This window comes from Apteryx mantelli, chromosome 21, assembly GCF_036417845.1.
Source record: "Apteryx mantelli isolate bAptMan1 chromosome 21, bAptMan1.hap1, whole genome shotgun sequence".
NCBI classification, from domain to species: Eukaryota; Metazoa; Chordata; class Aves; order Apterygiformes; family Apterygidae; genus Apteryx; species Apteryx mantelli.
The window spans coordinates 247,704-264,067 of record NC_089998.1 but is presented as its reverse complement, the minus strand read 5'-3'; the positions used below and the strand labels follow the sequence as shown (position 1 = coordinate 264,067).

The 16,364-nt window shown below is 34.5% G+C and overlaps 1 protein-coding gene across 1 annotated transcript in view; it reads left to right on the top strand.

Moving 5' to 3' along the window:
* Positions 1–16,364, top strand: part of RALGPS1 (Ral GEF with PH domain and SH3 binding motif 1) — a 137,683-nt gene that overhangs the window by 25,616 nt on the left and 95,703 nt on the right. Inside the window, exons 5-9 of the mRNA XM_067309295.1 lie at positions 608–658; positions 4,298–4,381; positions 4,885–4,974; positions 6,014–6,106; positions 8,722–8,848. Coding sequence (XP_067165396.1) covers positions 608–658; positions 4,298–4,381; positions 4,885–4,974; positions 6,014–6,106; positions 8,722–8,848 — 445 coding nt within the window. The remainder of the gene's footprint in view (positions 1–607; positions 659–4,297; positions 4,382–4,884; positions 4,975–6,013; positions 6,107–8,721; positions 8,849–16,364) is intronic.

Here is a 16,364-nt window from a genome sequence, read left to right as displayed (position 1 = left end):
AGTCACAGAAGCAATGCAAGTATCTTATTGTTGTGATGCTAAAGATTTATTAAATATTTTTATCAAAATAATTGGCTATGAAACAGCATTACAATGTCTTACCAGAACATACTCACCAGTGTCTCTGAAAATCTCTGCATGACCCCTTTAAAGCATGTTCCAATCATTCATAACCAATTAACACATCATAATGCTTTATTGCCTTTCAACCCAGTGAATTTAAAACGTGTGCTGCTTTCTATGTGAAAGGCAAATCATTCTTCTTGCCATTTCTGTTATGTCAATAAAGTTCCAAAACAGCAAGACTCTCAGAAACCCAGTTCCTTTGTTATTAACAGCACTACAGGTACTGAAGATCTTCACATTGATATAGCAAGTAAATGTAAGAGAAAGTAGTGACATGCTGACGCTCAGAATGGTGGAGTTCTTGCTTTTGTGGTATGTCTGCCTGGAAATGAGAGGCCTTATTCTGGACTGAGCAAATCTGCTCCATGGAGAAAATGTTCATGTAGGAATTGAACCTACTGAAGGGCCACACCAAGCAGATGTAAATAAATGCTTGCTATCTCTTCATATTACATTATTTAAAATTTTATCTTTATTGCAGAGCCAGATTACGCTAATGGATATGCCAGTATTTAAAGCTATACAGCCTGAGGTAGGTTTTCTTAAACTATCTCTTAAAATTTTTGGATTTCAGTGCGTGAGGAAATGTAACCATTTAAATAATGCTTTCTCTTTCAAAAATGCTTATATCTCAACTTCTTGCAGTTCGCTAATGCTGCTAGGTTTATTCCTTGTTGGTCCTGTGAATCTGTACCCTGGCCCTATCTATTCTGTTTTGCTAGCTGTCTTCAAAAGAGATGACTGTGCTTTTCTGGAATTCTTCCTGTCTGTCTTCCTGTGAGAGTTTCTTCAAGATAAATATATCAAATGTCAAAATTTTATTCTCTCTCTTCTGATCTTATCAGTTCACATTTGATTTTAGAGTTTGACTTACACCTGTAGTTGTAACCTGTATTTTAGGCTGCATCAGCTGCATCAAAGTTGTACTATCATGTTTAAGATTAGATTCTAAGGGAATAAATTAAAAGTTTATGTAATAGTGCCATTTAATTTTTTAACCTTTTAAGAAAGACACAGAAAGAGAACTATTTCAAGTATTGGAAATTTAACATGAAATACTTGGTGAACAACTTAATAATATCTGCTATTTCCTCTCATTATTGAGAGTCTTTACTAGGAAGAAACTTTTTCTGTAATAGCCTTTTCAGTGGTATTATAAGTGATATTAACTGTCTTCGCTGAGGACAAGAGAAAATTTAATGAAGCTGTTCTGGAACTGCTGCTGCTGTTGCATTCTAATCCTTGGTACCTGCTGGGAAGAACACAATGCTTACTTTTTCTTTCATGCTTGCTTGTGCAAGGTGGTCAGGATTGTTCTGCAGAATGAGCTTCCTTTGAATTTAGGAGGTAGTGCTAAATACACTGACATATGGACGTCAGAAGGGAATTGCACTTTCAGTTTCCTGTGCCAGAAAGAGGAAATGGAAAAAGCATGGAGAGGTTGAAATGGTTTGCTTGAACTTGCATAGCTTTCTTAGTTCAATGGCAGAACTTTGCACAGCGACGGTCTTCTGAGTCTTCAGCTACTGGGCTGAGTAACATTAATGCGAGTTATCTATTGTTGAATTTGGTGTTTGGGAGAACCTTACGTTGTTGTGTCGTCTTCAGGTTTAAGTGTCTTTAACATGAGTTTGTGAATGAATGGAAAGATTTAAGGTTTTAGAGTGCTGGTTGTCAAAGAAGTCTTACCTCAAACACAGAAACATCCTTTAAGCCTAGCACTTGCTGAGGCTTTTTTCTGCTTTTTTTATTGAGCTATCATTAAAAAATGTGTTTGCCTGTTACTTTATAAGAGCTCAGTAAGACACCTCTGATTAACAGTTCTTTGTACTCTAATAGAAACAACTATGCTTACATTCTAGATTTTATTTAGCTTTATTTAGAGATTTTTAAACATCCTGGAAATGGCAGTCTCTGCAAATTGTTTTTTGCATACTTGGTGGGAAAGTTTCTTGTAACTGTATACCTCAAGAAAATTATCTGCATCCTTCCATACAACAAGATAAAGTTTAATACTGGAAATAGTACACTTCAGCAGTTAAAAAAAAAAAAAAAAGTTCAGCAGGAGAATGTTGGATCACTTGCTCATATCATCAACTTTTCTATTTAGTCCAAATTTTAAACCTATTCAAATTACTTTAACGTGCACAGGATTTTCCATTGTTACTCACTAGCCCTCTCACAACTAATTGAGATCCTTAGGTTACTGACCTCTTCCACTTTTCTAACAAATGTGAATTTTGCTATCCCTAGTAGAGTGACTGAGACTTTTCCGCATGAGCATATAATTTCCAGGCTCTAAGACGAAATATGTACTGATCATGTGGAGAATCTGTGTCTTGACGGGAGCGAATTGGCACCGTTATGTGCAGAAGGCTTAAATGCTGGAAGACTGTGATATGAAACGTGTTTGGAACTGGAAATGCTTTTCCTGGTGCTCACACAGCAACATGCAGCCTTCCATTTCTGGAGAAAGTGTTCACTTTATCAGTGTGTACAAAGTGCTTTTTGGAGACAGAATTCTCTTTGGCTGACTCTCTGCCTTTTGGCTTGATGGCCTCTGAAGTTAATAGCAATCATTTGGAAAGCTGAACAACATTCTGATTGAAATTTTGTGGTTCTAAAAACAGAAGAGTGATTTAGTTGGTCTTATGGAGAACTCATTTCCAGTATGTACATATCCACAACTTGTTAGATCCGAATATAAAGACCGTATAGATATGTGGTAACTTGAATCTGTAATTAAAAAGAGCCAGGCTGTCTAAATATATTTGGAACTGCCTGAAATAACCATTTGAAAATGGGTATTTTCTTTCTGACAGAATCAAATCTGTAGTTACCACTTCAAATTTCCTTTGATGCATTATTTAATACAGTTATTTTAAGGAGAAATCATTAGTCTGCTTTTTAGCACTTCTGTTTTTTTTTAACTTTACGGTTCCAAGAGGAACTTCCTGTATTTATTTTGCAGCTTAGGTGAAAGACATTTTTTGCCATAGAACACTTAATGTTATTGCTGCTATAGATTCTTCAGCCTCCTTACAGTTCAAAAATCAGAAGGTTTTATTATGTATTGGAATTAATTGTAGTTACAAGTATACTGCAGAATTTATAATTTTTATTATTATTTTGAACTAGGCTGATTTTGAAGTGGTCACCATAATGAAAGAGTATTCACAAATATGTTCCATATATTTTGACTAGATTATGCAGCATCCTGGCAACCTTTTGCTGTCTTTTTGCTGTATTAGCACCAAAGTGCTAATATTAATCTTTAAGTACATGTCCCACTTTGGTCAAGTGTGGCTAAACACTTAAAAACAACAGTGAAAATTTGAAGGACAAAATAAAACAAAAAGCCCTAACCCCAACCTTCTGTCCACCAGAAGGCCTTCAGACTTAAGACTGTTACTCTCCAGCCTTTTTCAAATGATAAATTGTTGCAGTCAGAGTATCACCTAAAGGCATTTCAAAAACAGTTTTTTTTACTTTAATTTCTAACTCTTGTAAACATTAATAATACTACAGATACAAAATTGTGTTCTTCAAATGTTGTAGGTCTCACATTTCAATAAACAAACCAAATTTAGAGATTGAATATGCTGTACTGTGGTATATTCATGGAAGTTTTCTAATACAATATATTGCTAACTATAATAATGATTATTCCTAAATGTCACCATAACTAATATACCACCTCTAGTTGCACAGCTGTTTTTTTTTTTTTTTTAAGAATACAAAACAAAACTGTAGCTACTTTTAATATTGCTTATTGATATTTTTTGCTTTGGCTTCAGTTTTGAACAGGATAGATAAGATTACATGAAAGTGAAGTCTTAACTCCTATTTCTGCTGATGTGCTCATGCAGGAAATCCCTGGACTGAAATAATCAATGCAGAATTAAGCTTCAGAGACTTCAGCAGTGACTGACTGCGCATTCTCTGTATCTGAATATTAAATTACGATGCCTAGTTTTCCAGTATCAGGAGAATATATGAATCGTATCAAATATGTTCATAAGGAAGTGTTCAGTTAGACTAGTTGTCATGGAACAAGTGCCTTTGAATTGGTTTTAGAAATATCTGACACATCTTGCTCACATATCAATTTCTACACTTCTTAGTGTTTTTAAACATTACTGACATTTAAGACGATCTTTGTTTTTCCTAGGAACTAGCCAGCTGTGGATGGAATAAGAAAGAAAAACATATCCTTGCTCCAAATATTGTTGCCTTTACTAGGAGGTTTAACCAGGTAAATGATCTAATTAGTGCAGTGAGCAGGTACTGTTTGCCACTTGCCTTTGAGTACAAAGTTAAATAGAACTACTCCTATGAATTAAAACTTAAGAATCTATTCGAGTATTTTACTAAACGAGGATTAAGATTTTAAAATGACAGTTCCTGTTTTCAGTTATTTTGTCCACGTTTTTTCTCTGTTTTTCCTCTAGATTCTGAGTTCCTGATGCTCTTTGCTGATGTGTCATGGTACAAACGTTAGCTTTTCTTCCCTTTCTTATTCTGTGTTCCTCCTGTTGCTTCAGTTATCATAGCACTGTCCCACTTTTCTTCCTAGTTCTTAAGTCCAGTGGTACTGCTTTTGGTAATTACATCTATACAGATGAGAGTTCATGGGATCAGAACTGTTCTCTTTTCCTGCTGTGTGTTTTCCGTGGAACATCATGAAAGTGTACAAACTTTTAATCTAATAAAATTCTTTTTTATAACTAAATTCAACTGTGTATGTTTACTTTATAGGTCAGTTTTTGGGTTGTACGAGAAATTTTAACAGCACAGACCTTAAAAATAAGGGCAGAAATATTGAGCCATTTTGTGAAAATAGCTAAAGTAAGTGCACATTTATTGTACTATTATTCAAAATCTTACTTTCTTTCTGTTTATTTCTGCACTACTCCTATCAACTGTTGTTGGATTACAGAGGGTAACATTCTCTTTTAGCACATCTGCTATGTTGTACCACGTGACTAAGACAAAGGTATGGCATCTATTGTTTTCACTTAGCTAAATGAAAGTATTCAGTTCAGTGCAACTGATCACTGCTCTAGTTCTTACTTTGTTGCCTAATAGGGTTAAAAATGACTTGTCTTGTTGCTAGCCAGTTACTAAACTGCATAAAAATAAAAGTAATATAACTGATAAACAGAAGTTTTTTTTGCCAACACTGAAAATAGTTGTAAACTGTTCTGTCACCCCCATTCAGATTTATCTTTCTGTAAAAAAAAAAAAAAAAAAAAAAAAAAAAAAAAAACTGAAAAATTTTTGCTTCTAAAATGATCATTCTGAGGCATCATTCCTATTTGCAGCAACAAATAGTTGTTGATATAAATTATCTCTGTTCAAACTCAAGTTATTTTAATGAATTTGAGCACTGCTTTTTACAAGTCACTCTTAGCACTTTAAATATTTATTCCATCTCCTGCTGAAATTCTGTGGATGTTCCTAGATTACAAAATAAAGTTATATTAATTATGAAGCTGTCATCAGCATCTTTTGTTGATGTTTTTAGCCCAATTAAATGCTTTATTTCCCAAACAATATTGTTAACACTTTTATTTTCAAGAACAACATACCAAATAATTATTTCATATTTTATGTTCCTAAAGGGACAGCCTTACAAAAGAACACATTCCAATTAGATACAGTTAGCATTCTCAAAACTAAAAAGCCTATTGTTTGGGGGGTATGTTAGGAAAATTTACAGCTTTTAAAGCAGGCTTAAGAATTTCACACGTTGACAGCATTGGGTAATGTTCTTGTCTGCAGTTATTGATGAAAACTTTGTATTTTATTAATGCAAATATGAGATTAATCTTGTTTTCCTTTTAGGCATACTAAAAGCTATTACTTTTTTTTTTTTCCCCCCCAGAAGCTTCTCGAACTGAATAACCTTCATTCTCTTATGTCAGTGGTATCAGCGCTGCAAAGTGCACCTATTTTCAGGCTGACAAAAACCTGGGCTGTAAGTTCACCTTTGACCATTGTCTTGTCTTGTCTTGTCTGAATTCTGAGATTTTCTGAACTCTTATGAATTGCTTGTGTTGCACCATCATAGCAGGAAATGTAATCTCATGCATGTTTTATCAAAGTAGAGCTTAAATGGCTGCATGTTTTAAACAATCTGTTTTTCTGAAGAAGTGATTTGTCTGTTCTAGAAGCCACTGATTACATGCTCAAGGGGATTTTGGTTGATAAATAGTCTTGGCAGACTCCAGTATGAGACCATGTATCTGTATTCTGTTATCCAAATCATTGTATCATTAATACATTGCATAACAGGAGGGGGGGGGGAAACTTACAAGTATAGAAGCATTCATTCTCTGTTTATTGTACAATGCATTTCAGTTTTCATTTATTTTGGAAATTAAAAGCATCAATAATTCCATTTTCAGAAATTCAGTCTCCTTTTGACAGAATTTCTCATTTAAATTTACCATAATTACATAAATTACATATGCAAAATGTTTTGTATATTTCTCTACGTACAGTAGGACATTTTAATCATATATTCCAATTTAATCTTTAAATATACAGAGGATTAGGTAATTCTCATTAATTCTATATTTCACCCAGCATGGATCACAGTAACTGTTAAGAACTGAGTATGTATGACTGTACTTAACTTTTTTACCTTATTTTATAACACTTTTTAAATGCCTGTAACTTTTTTTTATGATTTGAAAGTTGAAAATTAGGCTCTGATGTAATAAAAGTGCAAGTACCTGCTGAGCAGCTTGAAGTAAATATGAAGTTGAAACTTATATAGGGAAAACCACTTGTGTGTGAAACTAAGTATGTGAGTAACTCCTTCCAAGACAGACCTAAAGAAATTTTACAAACTTACATTGTGTATCAATACGTAATGTACTACAGTCATTAACATTTGTTTTCAAAGTATCTCTGTAACATATTTAAGGAATTTAGAATGCCATTTGAGAAGAAAATAAAATGTGACAAAGGCCCAGTTGAAAAATGTGAAATATGCCCAGTTGAATTTAGAATTCAAAAGGTACTCTCTTACTTCAAATATGTAAACTTTTCTCCTTTAAGAAAGAAGAACCTTTTCTTTTTCTAAAGTTTGTTATTGATCCTTTAAAAAGCTAGTGCCTTTTCAGTGTTATTTGTCACACCTGTGAAAAATTTAATTACTATGCCTAGAAATGATGCTTCTGTGCATTCATTAGAAACCAAGCAACTTTTGTTGAATTTTTTTCTTGTTTGTGGTGAGGAATTGTTTTTCTTTCAGCTACAAAAGGTAAATTCTACAATGCTGATGTTGTTCTACACTGGACAGCTTGAAAACACTAAGTTTTTTCTGGTGTATTAAAGTAGCTCTTGATCCAAGTGGCTCATGCTGTTGCATCCATGTGGAGACTCCAAAAAAATCTAAGACTTTTTGAAGACGCAGGTCTTCATAGTACAGTGCAGGGTTAGGACCCTAAGGAATTCTCAGTGCTATTTAAAAAATAAACAGTATAATTCATCTGAAATCTTTTCACTCTTGTACCTTTTACATTAGTTTATTAACAGCTGTTACTTAGCTGTGATATGGTGTGTGCCATTCCTAAGTTGCAAGTTTCAGTGTTCCCATGGACAAGGCTCAGTTTTACTGATGCCTCTTGTCAAGCCCATCTTGCTCTGAACAAGACTGAGTGAAGCAATTAACTCATGCATGTGCATAGCAGTATTTTTGGTAACGATGGGGAGACTCACAACTCTAGTAACAGAACAGCAAGGTTTATGAGCTCTGTAGTACAAGAGTTGGAATTTTAGAAAGGAAGAGGCACGTTAAGAAACGTGCTGGGGAACAACTATCTGTTGTCAGAAAGTAAAATGCAAGAAGCCAGTGTACAGTGCCATAATCCTCCACTCACTCTGGCTCAATTGGCTTTTAAAATCATCTTTAAAAGATTACCGATGTATCTAAAAGCAGCTGAAAGTGAGAATGTGTTTTTATAGCTACAGTGGCGTGCTGTGTGTTTATGCTTCCATGTTCTGTCACTTTAGGATCTTTTGCACTGCTATATATTTTTGTGATTTTTCTGTAGCAAGTCCAGTAATCAAAACCAGAAGTGTAAGTATCATAATGACTTATTTTTCTTAGATTTTTTTTTTAATTTCATACTTCTAGTAATACACTGTATTTATACATACAACTTGCATTTATGTAGAGCATTTTCCAGTGCTATTTCTACTTTCAAATTCAAGATGATGTTTAGCAGTTCTGGTGAATTCTGAAAACATTGGTGGCTGTATAATAATACATATTTTTCCTTTAAAAATTTAATACTGCTGATGTTATTCAAAACTCTGAACTAGCGATAGGTGGATTCTTCATAAAGTAATAATCATATTTATGCATAACTTAAGATTTAAGCTGAAAGTGCTTTTTTTTTTTTCTTAACAGGCAGCACTTCTTCAAACATTGTGCTGTTTTGGATAAGGATGAATTTAATCTTAACTTGAGCATGCTTTCCTTTACTGTGAGAAATTCAATAAATTAGTATTTGTTGTTGTCTTTGTACAGCTTTGTCTTTTAAACTTTTAATGATCTCCTTCATTTTACTTTCTACATAGCTTCTGAATCGCAAAGATAAGGCCAACTTTGAGAAGTTAGACTATTTGCTGTCTAAGGAAGATAATTATAAAAGGACACGAGAGTACATCAGAAGCTTAAAAATGGTTCCTACTATTCCATATTTAGGTGAGTGTGAACATTTGGCTCATATATCTGTGTAAATATACAAGAAACCCTAGCTCATTTTGACAGTCAATTATGTAGCATATTGTGCACCTGAAGAACACTACATATAGAATGTATGATTCACTTCATTTGATATTCAGAAAAATTAAATCTGGTGGAGATTTTTAAGATATAATACTGTCTAGGATCACGCTAACTTGTGAAAGTTTCATGTTTTACTGAACTCTCGAACCATATGTATGTCTCCTGTTTACAGTGCATTTGAGTTCATTAGAATTCACGAGAGCATTGGGTTTCAGAAATGTCTTTGATTACAACATGATTTGAGACCTTACACCTATAGCTTGCTAGACTGGTGTTTTAGATAACTACAGTTTTGAGATAGCAAGTTATGAGGTGGTTTCATGACAGTTTCTTATAACTACATTGAAAAGAGATGCAAACTGAAAAGGCAGTTCAATTTATTGACTTCTCTTTTCAGGACTTCCCTTTTATTGTTAGTGTAGGCACACTATATCATTATTTTCCTAACTGTTCTTTTAGCTCACTATTCCTGCACATTACCAAACTGTGCTAGCATTCTTGAATACTTCAGTCACAGATTCCTGCTAAGAAAGGCAATTCATTGTACTGGAAGGTCTTTCCATTGGTAGGGATTATAAAAGTAAGAAGTTAGCCTAAGAAGTATTTCACCATGTCTTCAGTAAGCAATTATATAGCGTAATAGAAACAGTAAGATTATTTATTGTAATTATTTTTTTAGTGCCCAAAAGATGAATACAGTGCTTTTTCTACAGCAGCCTACATGTATAAAGCATGATCCTGTTGAATAAACTGTTTTGAGCATTTTTTAAATATGACTCTCAGAAAAAAAAATAAAACAAATTAATTTGGGAATTTCCATCTCAGATGTTCAGCACAAATCATTAATGTTTGGCAAAGTTACAAGCCACAGAACACAACATAAAGAAATGTCTTAAACATTTTTAACTATCGGTATAACTACAAACTCCACTTTTAATGCCCCTTTGTGCTCGTCTAACGTCATTCTGTCTTGCGCTTCAACCGGATGAACTCCACGAAATCAAATATGAAATATATCTATACCTAAAATGCTAGTTACCCATGCATATTATGGCTAACACAGGAATTCCAGTTAATGGTCTACAATTACAGCCACATGTATGAAAAAGAAACTTAGGTATTCTAGGAATGATACTACACAGTTCTTAGAAAGGCTTCTTATCATTGTGACACTTTAAGCAAACTGAGATATTCACAGAATTTCAAAGGGGTATATGAGGGAAATTGTTCTTTTTTTGCATATGCTTTTTAGCATCACAAGCTTATTTATAGTCTTAAAGCATTTCAGGGACTCCTGGGGGAAAGAAAAAGACTTCTTATGGATGCATAAGCCCTTCAACTGGTCAGTAGTTTAGTTTAATTTGCAGCACGTTTTTTAGTATCTTCGTCCCTTTAGTTTTTCACTGTTGATTCTTTTGATTTATTGCATATATGTCAGAAAAAATCCATGACATGTATTGTGTTTACTTTAAATCACTTGGAAATAATAGCCCTTTTTCTCCTAAAGCGAGACACATAGATCCATCAGGATAAGATCCTTCCCAAATTGTGATTTGCAGAAATGCTTTTGTTCTTTACCAAGAGACTGTTAGAGAAGCAAACTGATGCTAAATGTAATGAACTGAGCCTTGTTGACAAATATGTTAAATGGACAACCTGACTTAAAAGTTGAAAGGGGAGTTTAGTAGGTTAGGACTTAGACGATATGAACAATTGCTGGAAATATTTTACTTAGCGTATTTGTGCTTATAAAGAGGAAGACTTATACAAATTCAGGAGTGTCAAATTTTAATGCTTTTTGTGTACTGCTTTTTATATCAACATCCTGCTGGTTAGCCTATAAAGCTCTCTCTTCATCCTTCTCTTACCTAGCAGTGAAAAGCAGACTCAGCTTGAATTTAGACTTGCTTTGATTTAGGTCAAAGTTATAATCATAAAATGCTATCTCTCATTGTACAATTGATGGTTCATTTTGTATTGGTTTTGTGTTAATTTATGCTCTATCTTCTCTGAAGAGTAGAAGAAGTCTTGATGACTTTTAGAATCACTGTAAGTAGGTTTTTGTTTGTCTCTTCTCATCAGTGCTCCCCACAGGACTTTCTCACTAAATATACATAAAGTATCTTACTCTGTTACCTGCACTTGTGATGAATGATGTGTCTGGAGAGCATGTCTAGCTGGAAGTTCAGGGGGAAACAAGCTCCTGCTTTCTCTGATGGTCCTGAGTGCATTTATATGCTGTTACGAAGAGTGACCTTATGTTCTGCATTGCTGAGATGCACGCCTAAATGTGAATTGTCCAGCTTCCCTGTATTCCTGTGCTTTAGCATCAGCTGTAGTGGCGCTAGGAGTATTCCAATAGTCTCTTAGCTGTAACTTCTCTTCTATTTAGGCTGTGCAATCCAGGTACGTCAACAAGCCCTGTAAAGCTCTAACTCTTGGATCCCTGAGGATTTCAAGACACAGATTAGGTGGTGCTGTGACATAAGGGAAGATGATTAAAAAATAAAAATTAAAAAAAAGGGGGGGGGGTAGCCAAACTAGATCTTAAGCCCCAGATTTTCACCAAAGTTTATTACACAACATGAACGTATAGTGGGGGAATTTTAAAACACATCCTTTTGCCTGCAGAAATTGGAATGATTGCTTGAAATTAGTCTCAGAGAAGTGCATATTTAAGAATTAAAAACAAATACTTCTTTTTTTAAAGAAAGAACACTGGTTGATGGCTTTTTGCAGTCTTGGAAACAGTTTTTGGCAACATTGATAAGCATGAGATATGTGTAAAGACAATATTTTTAATTCTGTGAGAATATATTTTTTTGAAGACTTCGGTATATGGCCAGAACAAAACCAAAGTTCTGACAAGAGACCATGTCCTCATAGGCACATAGGTGTTTAACAGCCTTCAGAAAGTATATACAGGTAAGACACGTATTTTTGAGAACTTGCCTAAATGATACTTTCACTCGTGCTTTTTTCTACTCTGCTACCCCAAAACTCTAGATTACCTACTGGATCAAGAAAATGTACATTTAAAAGTAAGACTTTCAACAATGACAAAAATTATATTCTGTCATTGATATAATTTGCAGGTTTTGAAAAATCTGTCCATTTTACATTACCAAACAGAACATTTAGCAAAATAAAAACCTGGAAATGGTCTACACAAATGGTCTGCACTTTTGTACAGAAGAGGAGAGAAAACATGCACATACTTTTGGAATGAGTATTTCTATCATGTGCTAAATATATTTACAATTCAACTAGAAATGTGATAAAAGGAGACCTACAGTTAAAATGGTGTCTAATTTTGATTGTCTCCTATTCTTTTGTGATGTACAAAGTAGCCATGTGACCACGCATTTATCAGTATTTCATCTAGTAAAATGTCTGAGCACACAATTTGTTTTTAATGAGTACAGTTTGAGTGGTACTAGCTTTTGAGATTCTTGGTGCACTGTCTGGCTTGCTGAGTCTCTATAGGCAGCATCAGACCTACACTCCTGTCAGGATGAGGCATCTGTGGTTTTAAGGATTACCATTTATTGGGAAAACAAGTTTTTGCTTCTGTTAAATCCTTCACTTCGCTGCAAAGAACTGTAGAACTAACAGGGTAACACTAGAACTTGAACTCTAGAACTCTAGACCAGCAATTCCAGAAGTGGCAAAATCTCAAAAAGGCGTCCACAGATTATGTACAATTGCTACACCATTTCTCTTCTATCATGGAAGTTCTAACTTCAAACAGAATCTGAATCAGTAATTCAGAAAAAGCAGATGAGCTCACAATGTTTTTGTGTTCTGTTTTAGGAAGAAGCTATGTTACACAGTCATATCATGATATGATTTTCTAGGTTTATTAGTAATTTAGGATGGTGCTAAGCTGGAGCTAAAAAGTATAAGCGTTTTTAAATCAATGCACCTGCATAACTAGAGCTCGAGAACTCTACATAAATTTCCTGAGCCAGAACTGATGTCTTAGTATTTAGTGACCCTCAGTACCTTTTCCATGAACTCATGCATTCTCTCATGTATAAAATCCTTGCAACTCCTTCACCAGGTGGCAGGGATTTCCTCATCTCTGTCAAGTAACACATTCTTTTGTTTGACTTCAACATGGTATTTTCTACCATCAGTTCATATCTTGTTCTTTATGCACCCTCTTCAGACTACTCATGACTTCATAGACCTCTGTCATTATCTCTTGTCTTCACACCGTATCTTCAGTTATTTCTCTTCCAAACTGAAGAATCTTGGCTTAGTTGATCATTCCTCATACACATGCCACTCAGTATATTTGACCATCCTTTGCAACCTTCTCTGACAGTTCTGTATCCTTTCTGAGAGGAAGAGAGTGGGCATAGACTGCACACAGTATTCAAGATGAAAGTGCACCTTAGATTTATATAGTGACTTCAAAATGTTTTGTGTTCTGTGTAATTATTCTAACATTCTGTTAGCTCAGCATTTATTAACAATCAAAAAAGCAAGTTGTTGTCAGGAACTATTCACCATAATCTCAAGAACTTGCCTTTATTGGCATTTATTAGTTCCTTTCATTTTATATGGAAAGTCAGGATTTTTTCCCCCTGTTTGTATCACTGTGTCTATCTCTGTAGATTTTTGTCTGCTGTCTTATTGTCCAGTCCCTGTCTGATAAGTCCTTCTGCAGTTCCTCACAGTCAGCCCTTCTCTTTCCTACAGAATAGGTTAATATCAACGGCTGCTTTTTGTTCCATTGTTCACCCCCTTTTTTCAGGTCACTTATGAATGTGTTGAAAAGTGTGAGTCCCAGCACAAATCCCTGTGGGTAGTAGTCAGTGCTGTTTATGTAAAATATTTCTTATTAAATAAATTTGACAGCCATTCCTAATGGCCACACTAAAAAAAAAAAAAAAAAGTTGAAAAACTGGTGTGAGTTATTGAAAGTTCCATGGAAATAGTTTAAGGTCTGAAGGATTGCTTAGCTTATCAAAAGAGAATGTTCAAAAAGGACTGATTGTGTTAGATAAATATCTTTTGGGGAAGACAATTGATAGATGTGGAAAAGCTTCTTTAATCTGTCTGCTTAAACCAACAAGTAAGCCAACACATTTAGGTTAGGAATAAATCATGAACTTTTTTGCGTTGAAGGAGAGTGACAAAATGTCTGAAGACTTGCAGAGTTCATGGGACTCCCACTCCCACAATGCTATAGAGCTTCATGTCTCTCACTGCAAGACACTTTCTTCCTCTTAGCTCAGGGGATATCAATTCTCATTCGATATCTGGGGCAGTCTGTGAGATTCTTTGAGATGCTCTGGAGAATGTGCTGGGAAGCTAAACTGCTTACGTTGCCTGAGCACACTGGTTTATAGAACTGCCTTACAACCTTGTTTGAGAAATGCTTTAGTACTACCCAGTTATTGGGAGATCATTCCAAGCTATTTTTAATTAAATTTCAAATGAAAATATTTCTTACAACATTCCAAAACAAATTCCAAAAAAAGCCTAATAAAAGAAACAGGTAATGAAAGGAGAAAATCCCCGTATTATTTAGATACAAGGTTAAATCTGAAATCCTTGCTGATGTCCAACTAACCTATGTTAGACTTCCTATCCTACATGCGTTACACCTGAGGATTCATCCATCACAGAGAGCACCTCTCCCTGGTGATAGCAAAGATGAGGCTGTGTTCCTGTTCTTTTAAAGTAAGCATTTCCCTACTTCCTGAGATGTACAGTTGCTCCTTTGTGTAAGCAGACAAATACAGGAAACAAATAGTGTGTTCACAACCTCAAGCCATAATATGTGAAATGAGTATGTTCTTTACTATGTTTAAAATCACTATTTTAAAACTTCTAGCAGTTTTTTTATCCTTTTCAGACAGATCTTCCAAGTTGAGAGAGAGAGAGAGATCTGCAAGACTGTGGTCTGGAATGCTGGAAGCATTTAGCCACAGTTTGGTCTGAGAAATAATAGCAGTCTTGTTTTGAAAATTCATGGGTGCAGTCTTTTCCTGTGTTCATTGCAGGTGGTCTTTTATACTGTGTCTGTATATCATAGAAAAGACAAAGATGGGAATGTTCTGCTACAATCTATAAAAAAAAAAATTTCACAAACTGTAACAGTGGAGATAATACTGAAGACTTTGATAACAGAACAGTTTCTGGAATGAACCTTTATGAAATCTGTGCATAACTGAATAAAGCATTGTCTTCTGAAGTAACTTAGAATATTGTAAGATAGCCTTTTGTCTAAATGCTGTTTGTAGAACTCCACTGTTTAGTTCTTGATATACTGTTAGTGTATTAGTTATGGTATTTTCTTTAGTATTTTTAAAAAGGTGGTAATATTTCAGAAAGTCAGAAAAACAGCCTAAGTATTAGAATGCTGTTTGCAGTGGCAGGACTGTTTCTATGGTACTTTTGAAATGAAGAAGGAGCATAGGAGAATTGAAGCTGTTAGTACTTTTCTCCATTGTGCTGCAGTTTTGTGTTGCTGTATAAACTCACTTGATGTGCTTCTGTTACTGATAGACAGGAAAATGTTTTGTGTGTGATTTTTAGAGAGTGTAGTGCTATCAACTTGTCTGAGATGTATTTCTTTGGAAAGTGATGAAACAAGACCATAGAAGAAACACAAGGAAAAATTAAAACCACTCAGTTTATGGTGGTGAAACAGTAAATTTAGTACAAACAGAGTTCTACTGTATGAATATGAAAAAAATACGTATCGTGAAAATTTTGCAAATCTGTGACTCAAATATATTGGCAAATAGCTTGCTTCACTATATAAACTCCAAATTCTGTATGTTTAATTTTTCTTGATGTGCCAGCCTCGGGTTTGTTCAAAGTAATTTTATGCAAATTTTACACAAAAAAATACCATGCTAATCCTTGGATTCTCGTTCATTTGTGTCACGCTATGACAGTCCTGTTAACTCTTCACTCGCTTGTCAGTTTGTTTTGTTCAAGGGGGTTTTTCTGACAACGTTCTAGCTAAGTTATGAAATAATGATATGGTCCTCATTGTTATCCTGCTGCTATGGTCCACATTGAGCCAAGTATAGCTCCAATTGCTAAATAGTCTTCCTGAATTGGATCCACGTAGTACATAGACAGCTCTTTGTAATGCCTTTAATTTCAGTGATTTTGTAGCTTTAAAAGATTTCCTTACAACACTTCTGCAAAATATTTTATTATGATGTAAATATGACTCTTATAATATCATAGGAACTATCTTATTAGATACCACTAGACACATGTTCTGACCAGTTTCGAGAATGGAGCATTCTTTCAAGTAGTAATGTTTTATATATAAAAGGGATGTGTATGTAAGTAAACAGATTTTGTAGTGGGTACCACAAGCTTGTTAGTTTGTTTTTTAAACATTTTATATTACAGCAGCCTTCAACTGAGTGATTTCAGATTCTCTGTGATATATAAT